At 49.8% G+C, this 11,177-nt stretch overlaps 1 protein-coding gene across 1 annotated transcript; it reads left to right on the forward strand.

Moving 5' to 3' along the window:
- Positions 1-1,540: 1,540 nt before the first annotated feature.
- Positions 1,541-11,169, forward strand: KAT8 (lysine acetyltransferase 8). Its single transcript, XM_049904491.1, has 11 exons — positions 1,541-1,852; positions 3,146-3,220; positions 3,300-3,475; positions 6,945-6,998; positions 7,093-7,257; positions 8,035-8,124; positions 9,734-9,874; positions 9,972-10,065; positions 10,158-10,308; positions 10,514-10,668; positions 10,994-11,169. Exons 1-11 carry the CDS (start codon positions 1,642-1,644, stop codon positions 11,056-11,058), a joined length of 1,377 nt encoding a protein of 458 aa, XP_049760448.1. The 5' UTR covers positions 1,541-1,641; the 3' UTR covers positions 11,059-11,169.
- The last annotated feature ends 8 nt before the right edge of the window (positions 11,170-11,177 follow it).

Genomic DNA, 11,177 nt, shown 5'->3' on the forward strand with positions numbered 1-11,177 from the left:
AGAAGTTCTGGGGACCATGACCTCCGGGGTCCTTCTAGTGTCAGACTCTTAAGTCTGACCTTTTTACAGGAATTTGAGGTCTGCATCCCACTGCTCTCTTGTTCCATCAGGGATTCTCTGTTGTGTTCCATGTCAGGGAACTAATTGGTTGTAGCCAGGCACCATCTAGTTCTTCCAGTCTCAGGCTGATGTAGTCTCTGGTTTATGTGGCCCTTTCTGTCTCCTGGGCTCATATTTACCTTGTGTCTTGGTGTTCTTCATTCTTCTTTGATCCAGGTGTGTTGAGACCAGTTGACGCATCTTAGGTGGGCGCTTGCTAGCATTTAAGACCCCAGACACCACTCGCCAAAATGGGATGCAGAATGTTTTCTTAATAGATTTTATTATGCCAATTGACCTAGATGTCCCCTGAAACCATGGTCCCCAGACCCCCGTCCCTGCTACTCTGGCCTTCGAAGTGTTCGATTTATTCAGGAAACTTCTTTGCTTTTGGTTTAGTCTGGTTATCCAGCTGATATTTCTTGATCTGGCAAGCTCTGAGTCCCATTATTAGGCCTTGAGCGATCACACCCCTCTCAGAATTATTTCTAAGCCCAATAACCAAATTGGAAATCAAAGAAGGCTCAGAGAATTGCCAAAGGTAACATTTATGGGAAGACCTATCCTGCCTGGGTCCTGTGAACAGTTAATGTGCTTGGATGCTAACTGAAAGGTTGGAGGTTCAAGTCCACTCAGAGGGACCTTGGAAGAAAGGCCTACTTCTGAAAAATCAGTCACTGAAAACCCTATAGAGCACCCAGTTCTACTCTGACACAGGGTTGCCATGAGTCAGGAGTTGACTCAACAGAAACTGGTTTACCCCATCTAGCACTGTACAATACACTTGTATGTGTGGTGTGTGTACACACACATATCTGGTTTCCTTTACTAATGCTGACTGAACAGAAAATTGTACATCCTACCCAGCACAGCATCAGACTTCAGGATTCCTGCCTTAAGCGCAAGACTTTCTCTGTAGTAACCACTGCCTTTGTCTAGTTTCTGTTCAGGGGACGTCTGGTTTTGGGGGGCCTGAGCCTTTAGAAAGGTTATATTCTGTGAGGGTGACTTACTGGCTCTTCTGGACATACCCGTCTTGCTTCCCACACCCCAACTGTACCTTCTTCCCAGCTGAGCAAGAAAGAGTCTAGAATCTTCAAAAACAGTGTGGCCAGTATTGGGCTAGGGGAGGCCTGAAGCCCAAAGGGAGACCTGCGACATTCTTGATACCCCCATGCCAGGCAAACCGTGGAGACCGCTCAGCGTGGGGGCAGCGCCCCGATATTTGGCACATCTTGTCTTCCTCAGGCACCGAGGCCTTTAAAAATCCTGAGCTGAGTTGCCACGTGAGGAAAGTCTTTCTCCTCTCTTCAGGTCCAGGGTGCAGCCATATTTCCATACGGAAAATAAGGAACTCAAAGGCAACTGGCACGGTAACCGTCAGGCTCGTCCGGGCGCCGCGGGGACGGCCACACAAACCAATGAAGCCCCGCCACATCACAGAGCCCACCGTGAAGCCTGACGCGGCCCCCGCCACGCCTTGCTGACCCGGAGCTAAAAAGCCGCGCGGCGCCGGATTCTGCCGTCACTTCCGCCACAGCGATGGCGGCGCAGGGAGCAGCTGCGGCTGTTGTGGCGGCGACTTCAGGGGTCGCGGGGGAGGGCGAGCCCGGGCCCGGGGAGAATGTGGCCGTCGAGGGGACCGCCCCGTCCCCGGGCCGCGTCTCTCCTCCGACCCCAGCGCGCGGCGAGCCGGAGGTCACCGTGGAGATCGGAGAAACGTACCTGTGTCGGCGGCCGGATAGCACCTGGCGTGAGGGCGGGGCCCGGGGCCGGGGTTTAAAGGACGAGGGGGCGGGGCCTGAGGACGGGTTCAAGGCTAGGGGCTGGCAGTCGTGGGTAGTGGAGCCAGAGGACAGAGAACCGGGAGTTGCGGGCTCTAAGAAGCCAGCCCAGTAACCCTGGACTTCTTCCCGGGCGCCAGTGCAAACCTCTCAGTCAGGCGATCACCAGATCCTTCGTGTTGTATATAGAGCGCCCGTTCAACTCCCTTGCCCAATCTTAGGCTTCATTCGCTTTCTTGTTAACCCTATTTCCTCACCAGTCTCTGGTCTCTGCGTGTTCCCCTTCCATCTGCCCTCTACAGCCGCCAGCAGAGAGGGCCTTCCAGAACACAAAAATGAGCTTCCCCTTCCTTTCCATTGTCTTCCGTCATCTCCCCAATATACCCCAATCGCCTTAGAATGGCATTCATCTGTGTGACCTGCTCTCTGGTTTCTAGCCACCCCAGACAAAGGCCTATTTGCCAGACCTGCTGTGTGCTCTGAAGACCATATGGTTTTTACCCTCTAGGCCTTCTGCTTGGAATGTTTTTTCCCTTTCCCCTGGTTCACCTGACTAGCTCCTACTCATCTTTATTGTCACATACTCTATGACGCCATTTCTGACTCCCTTCAGGCAAAGTGAGTCGTTCACTTCTGTATGTTCCCATCACGTTTTTTTCATACCTCAGCTGTGATATATGTAACATTGTTTTGTAATTGTCTCTGTTTTTCACCATCAAACTGAGAACTTCTGGCAGGGGGCGGGTATTGGGGACAGGATCTGTTGTGATTCATTGCTGTGTCCTCTGTACCCAGCAACACAACATAGGGCCAGACACGCAGTGGCTGCTTTATTCGTTTACGGAATTGTTTACTAGATGTCAGGCACTGTGCTGAAAACTTTACAGGCATTAACTCACTCTCTGAAGTGGGTACTATTATCTCTATTATATACATGAAAAAACTGAGACTCAGAAAGCTGAAATACTTGCTCAGTTATATATATATAGATATATATATATAGATATGTATATACATAATGAATCATTGTGTATAGTAAAGTGAACATTGAATTTGGAGTCAGACTTAAATTCAGCTAAGTATTAACAGCCCCAACCTGGCCTACCTTACAGGGTTGTAGCAGTGATTAAGTGGCAGATGTGGACAGGTAAGGTAGCTCATATGCAGCCCTGGAATCTGGAAACTGTTTCTCAGTGTACAGGATCCCTCTTGTCTCAGCCCTCTCTTTCCTTCCTGATGATCCTGTCCTTTTTCCTTCACAGATTCTGCTGAAGTGATCCAGTCTCGAGTAAATGACCAGGAAGGCCGAGAGGAATTCTATGTACACTACGTGGGCTGTGAGTGGCTTGGGGCATCCACGGCCTGGTTGGGAGGAGAAGGGTGGCAGGGCAGCACCCTCATGGCCCATCCCCACAGTTAACCGACGACTGGACGAATGGGTAGACAAGAATCGACTGGCACTGACCAAAACAGTGAAGGATGCTGTGCAGAAGAACTCAGAGAAGTACCTGAGTGAGCTGGCCGAGCAGCCAGAACGCAAGATTACTCGCAACCAAAAGCGCAAGCATGATGAGATCAACCACGTGCAGAAGGTCTGGGTCTCCTCCCCTTCCCTGGGGCCCCAGGAAGCCCAGCTACCTCTGCCAACTTCTTTGGGCCCCTTGGTCACCAGTGCCAAAACCACAGCAGCTGTCAATTCTTAAGCTCTAAGAGTGTGTCAGGGCCTTTACCTACCTCCTCTTCTTATTCCTCACAGATGAGAAAACTGAGACTCAGAGAGGGTAAGGCTTAGCTATAGTCTCACAGCAAGGAAGTGAAAGTCAGGCGTCCTGTACCCATAGCCTGTTTTATCAGCTTGTTGTCTGTGCCATCTTAGGTAAACTGACTTGAAGTCTAAAGGGAAGAGTAAAAAAATGAATAATAATCAGGCACTTGCCCTTGCCAAGCACCATGTTCTGTGTATGTATAAGTTCATCAGGTCGTTGTCAACATTTCAACATCCCCAGGGATAATCATCTCTTTTTGTAGGTGAGGAAGCAAGATTAGAGGGGTTAGGTAATATGCCTAAGATCCCACAGCTAGCTCATTTTTGAGCTGGAATTGGAATAATAGTGCAAAATATTTGTTGGTCTGTGAGCCAAGTACTATGCTAAATATTTTACACATGTGATGTCCCTGAAGTCTCGCAACAACCTTGTGAATAAGCATTACTGTTATCCTCAGTTTCCAGGGGAGGCACAGATAGGTTTAGGAACTTGTTCAGGACCATCCAGTCAGGAATTAGGTTTGCACTCAGGCAGTCCAACTTCAGAGCCCAGCTCTTAACCATGACTGTGACACATAATAGAATCTCAGGCCATCTGTCTCCAAAACCTGTTTTTTTGTTTTCTGCAAGCCAGGCTGCCCTTGGCTGGTTACGTTGCCCTCACTCTGAGACTTAGTTTCTTCATCTGTACAATAGGAAGTTCAAACCAGAACAGGGTTTAATCGAGCTCTCACGGCATTCAGATATTTATCAGTTTCAACCAACTCACTTTCCTCCTCTGAGCATTTATTGTGTGTTTTGCAGCACTGTTTTTCAAACTGGGACACAGCCTGCTGGTAGATTGCAAAAACCAGTTCAGTGGGTTGTGACCAGCATTTAAATTTTAAAAAGGGAAGAAAGAAATAGAATAAGATAGAAAATACTGGTATATTACATTTTATAAGGGTAAGTATTGTTTAGAGAAGCTTTTCTTTTACATGCAAGTATGTGTATGTCAATACACAAACATGCCAACTGGTTTATAATGTCAAGTGCACTTCTTATTATGGGTTATGTTAATCATTTGAAGCGCTCTGAACTGGAAAGTCCTCTCAAGGTCAAAGGCAGCGCTATCCAAGAACTCTCTGTGATGATGGAAATTTTCTGTATTCGTGCTGTCCGGTAGAGTAACCACTAGCCACATGTGGCTGTTGAGCACTTGAAATGTGTCTTGTGTGACTAAGAATTAAATCTTATTTAATTTTAATTAGTTTAAATTTAAATAGCCACATGCGACTATGGCCGCTCCACTGGCCGACATAGATCCATGGTCCTAGTAATTCCTCAACCAGGTAGCAGGGGGGAATGAAGTTTCAGAGATGTTCTTCTAAACTGGTCGTTAGCAGTGTGGATGACAATGGGCCAGCGGTGATAAAATCAGGATAGATGATAAAGCAGTCAGCAAGTTAACAGTCAGCAAGGTGCTTCAGAGCCTAATGTTTAATTCATTCTAAATAAGTCTGAATAAATTACAGCATTTAAGAAAAGTGTTTTTGTAATTTTTTGATACATTTGCAGGAGAGGACTGTTTTGGCGAGAGTTGGGAAGTGCATTTTCAAGAGGCATGTGAGGAAGAAAATCTTTTCTTCCCTCATCTTTGCAGTGGTTAGGCTCAAGGCTGGACAAACCAGGGGTCCAGGCACATCTCTGCTGATTAAAGAGTTCTGTGACCTCACCTTTCTGTGCCTCTGTTTTCTCTTTTGTACAATGGGGGTAATGAGCACTCTTGTCTGAAAGGCTCATTGTGAGGACTAAATGAAATAATGCCTATAGAATGCTTGGCACTTGGATTAAATGGCAGCTAACTCTCCCCAAAGACAAGTGACTTCACTTCTTCCTGCCTGTTTACTTCTCTGTAAAACAGAAGTAAGAACACTGTATCTCAGGGTTGTTGCAAGAGTTAAATGAGACCATCCAGACAAAGTATTTTGTTGAGGAGGTTCTGGGTAAAATGCTAGTTCCCCTCTCCCCTCTGCTGTTCAACTACAGGGCAATGCCAAGGTCTACTGTGGCATGGTCATAGGCCTTCTTGGGTCCCCTCAGTTGTTAGGCCGTACTTGGTTTTTCCTACATAGTTTGGCCATGGGATGGAATGTTCTTTGAGTGTAACATGACTTTTTAGACCCTGCTTCCTAAGGACTTGGTGAGTGGGGGAGACCACATGGAGGTTGTCATAGGGTATTACATCACTGACCACTGCACGCCTGATTTGGGAAGGAAAGGGTGCAGTTTAGATAGGAAGAATCCAGTCGGACCTCCCGGAGGGGGTGGGAGGGGAGCTGAACCTTGAAGTACATGAAAGAGCACAATAAAACAATTACAAATAACAAAGCCCTGCCTCATCCTGGACCCACCTGGCTCATGCTCTGCCAGGCGGTGTAAGGATATTTGTGGCAATAAGAGGGAGAAGGGCATTCAAGGTGGAAAAAACGGCATATGCAAAGGCATGAAGGTCAGAAAAAGAAGAGTGTTGATAGCAGTGTAGCTTTGAGGGGTCTAAACTAGAAGCAAGGAATCTAAGGAGACCTAGTTGATTATCTAGACCCAAGATGTTGGCAGTAGCAGTGGGGATGGGACAGAAGAGGACACTAATTCCAAAGATGCCAAGAAGGTAGAATTGACAGGACTTGTCTACTAATTGGATGCCAGGCTGAGAGAGAAAGAAGACTAAAACCAGGCCCAGTTACTGGTCTTGGGCAGTTGGACAGAGGGTGATGTTTCCAGGGAGGTGGGGAATCCAGAAAGAGGAACATCTTTGGAGGAGAAAGTAAAGAATTCCTTTCTGGAAACCTTGAGTCTGCTGTGCCCATGGAAGGGACCTCTGGGATCTGTCCCATGGGCAGGCAGCTACTCAGGTCTGGTGCTCAGGAAAGTGGTCCAGGTCAAGGCATACATTTGGAGTCGGCAACAGTTCTTGCCATGGGTACGGAAAACCAATGATTTCATCTGTATCTTACAACTTCAGCAGAGCTGGATCAATCCCATTATACAGCGGAAGCTCTTATCAACCCAAGGACTGGAACCAAACTCGAGCATCAGGGGCATCTGGGATGTGTGGGTGGGCAGGCAGTCAGGAATGGAGCTTGGACTGACCAGCTTCAGAACCTGTTAAGACAAGCTAGCTACTAGGATGGTTATTGTCATTCAAAGGTTGAGATCTAGAAGAGAGTAGGGAGCCACTGTGGGTTATGGGGTGGGGAGGGACAGCCTGACTACCACTTCTCTTCACTTCTGTCCACTTCTCTTTCCTTGTCCAGACCTATGCAGAGATGGACCCCACAACGGCAGCCTTGGAGAAGGAACATGAAGCGGTGAGCGGGGGCAGAGGTCCAAGCTGTGGGTATTCTCGCTTCTTTCTTGCTCCTACTGAGCCGGCACTGTGCCCCACTCCCACCCTTTCCACAGATTACCAAGGTGAAGTATGTGGACAAGATCCACATTGGGAACTATGAAATTGATGCCTGGTACTTCTCACCATTCCCTGAAGACTATGGGAAACAGCCCAAGCTCTGGCTCTGCGAGTACTGCCTGAAGTACATGAAATATGAGAAGAGCTACCGCTTTCACTTGGTGAGGCTGGACTGGGTTGGGGTGGGCTAGGCAGGGTTGGACCTGGTGGGAGAGGCAGGCGTGAGGCAGAGGGCCTTAAGCCAGCAGCGCCAAGGAGTAGAGATAGGTCCAGAGAAGTTGAGTGCAAGGCAGAGCTGGCCCATGGGTCAAGAGACCTGGGCTCCAGGCCTGGCTCTGCCATTTGCTGGCTGAGTGGCCTTGGTTTTCTACTGCCCTTTTCCAGACCTGTTCCCTTTCCTATAGAATGGAGTCAGTAATCCCTGCCCCACCCTCTCCTTGGGCTCTTTGGCCTTCATCATATGTTTGCCAAGGCCAGCCCAGCACCAGGCTTCTCAGTACAAAAGAGGAAGCAAGCACAGCCCTTGAGCAATTGGTCCTCAAAATGCAGACAGATGGGAAGGATTGGGATCTGGGAGTGCCAGGGTCAGGGCACTTCCTGGTACAATGAAGTGTTTTGCAAAGCCTAGAATCTGAGATGTGGTTTAGGAAATGCAGGTGCCATGGATGTGAGTTCTCTAGAGCCAGGCAGACCAGACTCGAAACCCTTCTTGCTGTGTGATACTCAGGCAAGTTACTTAGCTTACTGTGCCTCAGTGCCTTCATCTGTAAAATGCAACTATCTCCTAAGATTATTGGGAGGATTACTCTATGCGGGCATGGTGTGGAGGATGGGGAAACTGAGACTCAGGCGACACAGCTGGTGGGGGTGGGGGTTGGGGCACTTATCTGAGAGCCTGGGAGTACTCAAGCCTATGGCCCTCCCACCCCCACCTCCAGGGCCAGTGTCAGTGGCGGCAGCCCCCAGGGAAGGAGATCTACCGCAAGAGCAACATCTCTGTGTATGAGGTAGACGGCAAAGACCACAAGGTGAGTCTGGTGGCCAAGGGCTGTAGGGAGGTAGGGGGAAGCACTAGGCACCTCCTGGATGATCCTCCTCAAAGGGTAGAGGCCAGCCTTAGGGTGAGACTCCACGGGAGAAACACCTGTGACTGGAGCCCAGTGTGGGAGATTGTTTTGCCTGAGGCTGCTCTTAGAAGGCCTTTCTCTTTCTGCAGGAGGGAAAGATGCTTGTTTTACCTTAGGGTGGGAACTGCCTTGTGTGAGATTTCCTGTCTTTGAGAGCTCTGTGGTTAGGACAGGCTGAGCTCCTTGTTCCTGGCAGAAAGGGTTCAGTGGGGCAGGGTGGGAACCTTTGGGGCTGGTTTGCTGTCTTTGAAAATTTGGCCATTGCCTGGTCAGTCTGGGAAGGTCTCTCGTAAAGTGTCCTGGTGTTCCTTGGAAGGGTAATATAGCGTAAGCTGAAGAGTTGCTGCCTGGCTTCAAATTACCCAACCACTTCCTAGCTGATCTTGGGCAAATTACTTAACAGTTTTGTTCCTGTTTCCTCATCTACAAAAATGAGTCATAATATTTACCTCACAGAGTTGTTAGTGGACTAAATGAGACAGCAAATTCAAGTACTTAGCACAGTGCCTGGCATCTAACAGGTGCTTAGTAAACATGGGCCTTTGTGATTAGTGACCTGTTAATCTGGAGCTTGGTGAATACCCACTCTGAGCCTGGCCCTTGCTTGCTGCCTGTCTTTCTGAACATGAACGAGTGGCAGAAGGGCTCCAGCTGGAGACATGGGTCCTCTTCCCAGTTCTATTCTTCACCAACCGAGGCCACAGGCAAACTTCCGCTCCCAAAGCCTCAGTTTCCACATACGTAAAATAGGACTAGCAATGCCAGGCTCACATTTGTTGGGTCAAATAAGACAGTGGATGTGGAAGAGTGTCATAAACCAGAGGACTTCCTGATTTGTGCCATGAAGCCAGCCTCAGGGTCCTAGTATCCCTCCTAACATTGGTCTCTGACCTGGGTGGGGGTCTCTGTGTCTGCAGCAAGGAAGCCGATAAAGCCCACAGGAGTGTGACAGTGGTCAGACAGAGCTCAGGCTTCAGAGTCAGGCTCTAGGCTAGTCCTTTTAACATTTACCAAGGACCCAGCTTCATGGCTTAGCCTGGTGCCGGGTGCTGGGGACACAGCTATTTTCAACATAGAACTTATGTGCCAGCAGCTTGAACTCCTGCCCTGGCACTCACCAGGCATGGGACCTTGGGCAAGCCACTTAGCTACTCTTAGCCTGTTTTCTGATCTGAAACATAGAGGTAATGTCAGTGAAGACTGAAACAGATTGTGCGTGGAAAGAACCTGGCGCATACTTGGCACTTAGGAAGCAATAGCCACAATTAATCTAGCTCTACCACTACCTCCCTGAGTCCTAATGGCTTACTGGCTTTCAGTTTTCCTGTCCATCAGAAGAGGACTCTCTTCACGGCTCCTTCTAATTCGAAGAACTGCTGCTCTGGTGAGGAGCTCAGTCCCCACCAGCTTGGCGGTGGCTACTCTTTAGAGCCTGGCACATGCAGAGCAGGGCTCGGTGGGGCAGTCCTACCTGCCTCCTGAGTCTGCTCCTGCCTTCCCTACCCCACAGATATACTGTCAGAACCTGTGTCTGCTGGCCAAGCTCTTCCTGGACCATAAGACATTGTACTTCGACGTGGAGCCCTTTGTCTTTTACATCTTGACTGAAGTGGACAGGCAGGGGGCCCATATCGTTGGCTACTTCTCCAAGGTGGTGGACCAGGAAGCCCACTTTGGGGAAGGATGGGGGTGTGAACCAGAGTAGGGGCAGAGCCTCCCCAAAGATCCTGACCGTCCATCCCCTGTAGGAGAAGGAGTCTCCAGATGGCAACAATGTGGCTTGCATCCTGACCCTGCCCCCTTACCAGCGCCGTGGCTATGGAAAGTTCCTTATCGCTTTCAGTAAGTGGCTCCTGGCCTGTCCAGGAAGGGGGCAGCCGTGGTGGAGGGTGCCAGGGCAGGGCTCTCAGGATCTTCTTGTCTAACACTGCCAGGCTATGAGCTGTCCAAGCTAGAGAGCACGGTAGGCTCCCCAGAGAAGCCGCTATCTGACCTGGGCAAGCTCAGCTACCGCAGCTATTGGTCTTGGGTCCTGCTGGAGATCCTGCGAGACTTCCGGGGCACGCTGTCCATCAAGGATCTTAGGTGAGGGTCCTGGTCCCCAGCCAAGTACAGGGCATCCTGTCCATCTAGGACCTTGTGAAGGAGGCATCCTGGGGCCTTCAGAGAGGGAAGGGCTCCCTAGGATTGGCCAGGACTCTGACTTCTCACCCTCTTCTGCTTTTCTGCTATCCGAGCCTGACCCTACAAGGGAACTATCTCTAGCCTCTGCTGTAATCCCATTCTGCAGCCAGATGACCAGTATCACCCAAAATGACATCATCAGTACCCTACAGTCCCTCAACATGGTCAAGTACTGGAAGGGTCAGCACGTGATCTGTGTCACACCAAAGCTGGTGGAGGAACACCTCAAAAGTGCCCAGTATAAGAAACCACCCATCACAGGTGAGTGGGGGGCTGCCCAGGGGGCTGTGTTTGTGTTTGTAGGAGCGCATGTGCCATGGGGGGTAGGTGTAAAAACTGCTGGGAGCAAAGGCCTCCTTTTTACTCTTACATGAGTTCAAACCAGTCAGACCAGCTCTCAGGACTGCAGCCTGGGGCAGGGTACTCATTCCTGGGCTTCCCAACCCCCATCCCCAGGACTCAATCTGTCCTTTTGTTCTCACCTGGAGGAGGTGAAACCTGGCTTGGGCCCAGGGCAGCACAGCCAGGTGTGAGCGGGCCTGGCCTGGAGGCCCAGCCCTGTCTCTCCTTCCTCTTCTCCCTACAGTGGACTCTGTCTGCCTGAAGTGGGCACCCCCCAAGCACAAGCAAGTCAAACTCTCCAAGAAGTGAGTGGCCAGTGCCGCCACTGCTGAACCCATGCCTCCTTGCCACCTAGCCTGTAAATATGTACAGACCTGTTTGGACCCTCTCCTTTTTTAAATAAAGTAAGTTCTGCCAGTGGCTCTGGA

This window comes from Elephas maximus, chromosome 12 (assembly GCF_024166365.1).
Source record: "Elephas maximus indicus isolate mEleMax1 chromosome 12, mEleMax1 primary haplotype, whole genome shotgun sequence".
Lineage (NCBI taxonomy): Eukaryota > Metazoa > Chordata > Mammalia > Proboscidea > Elephantidae > Elephas > Elephas maximus.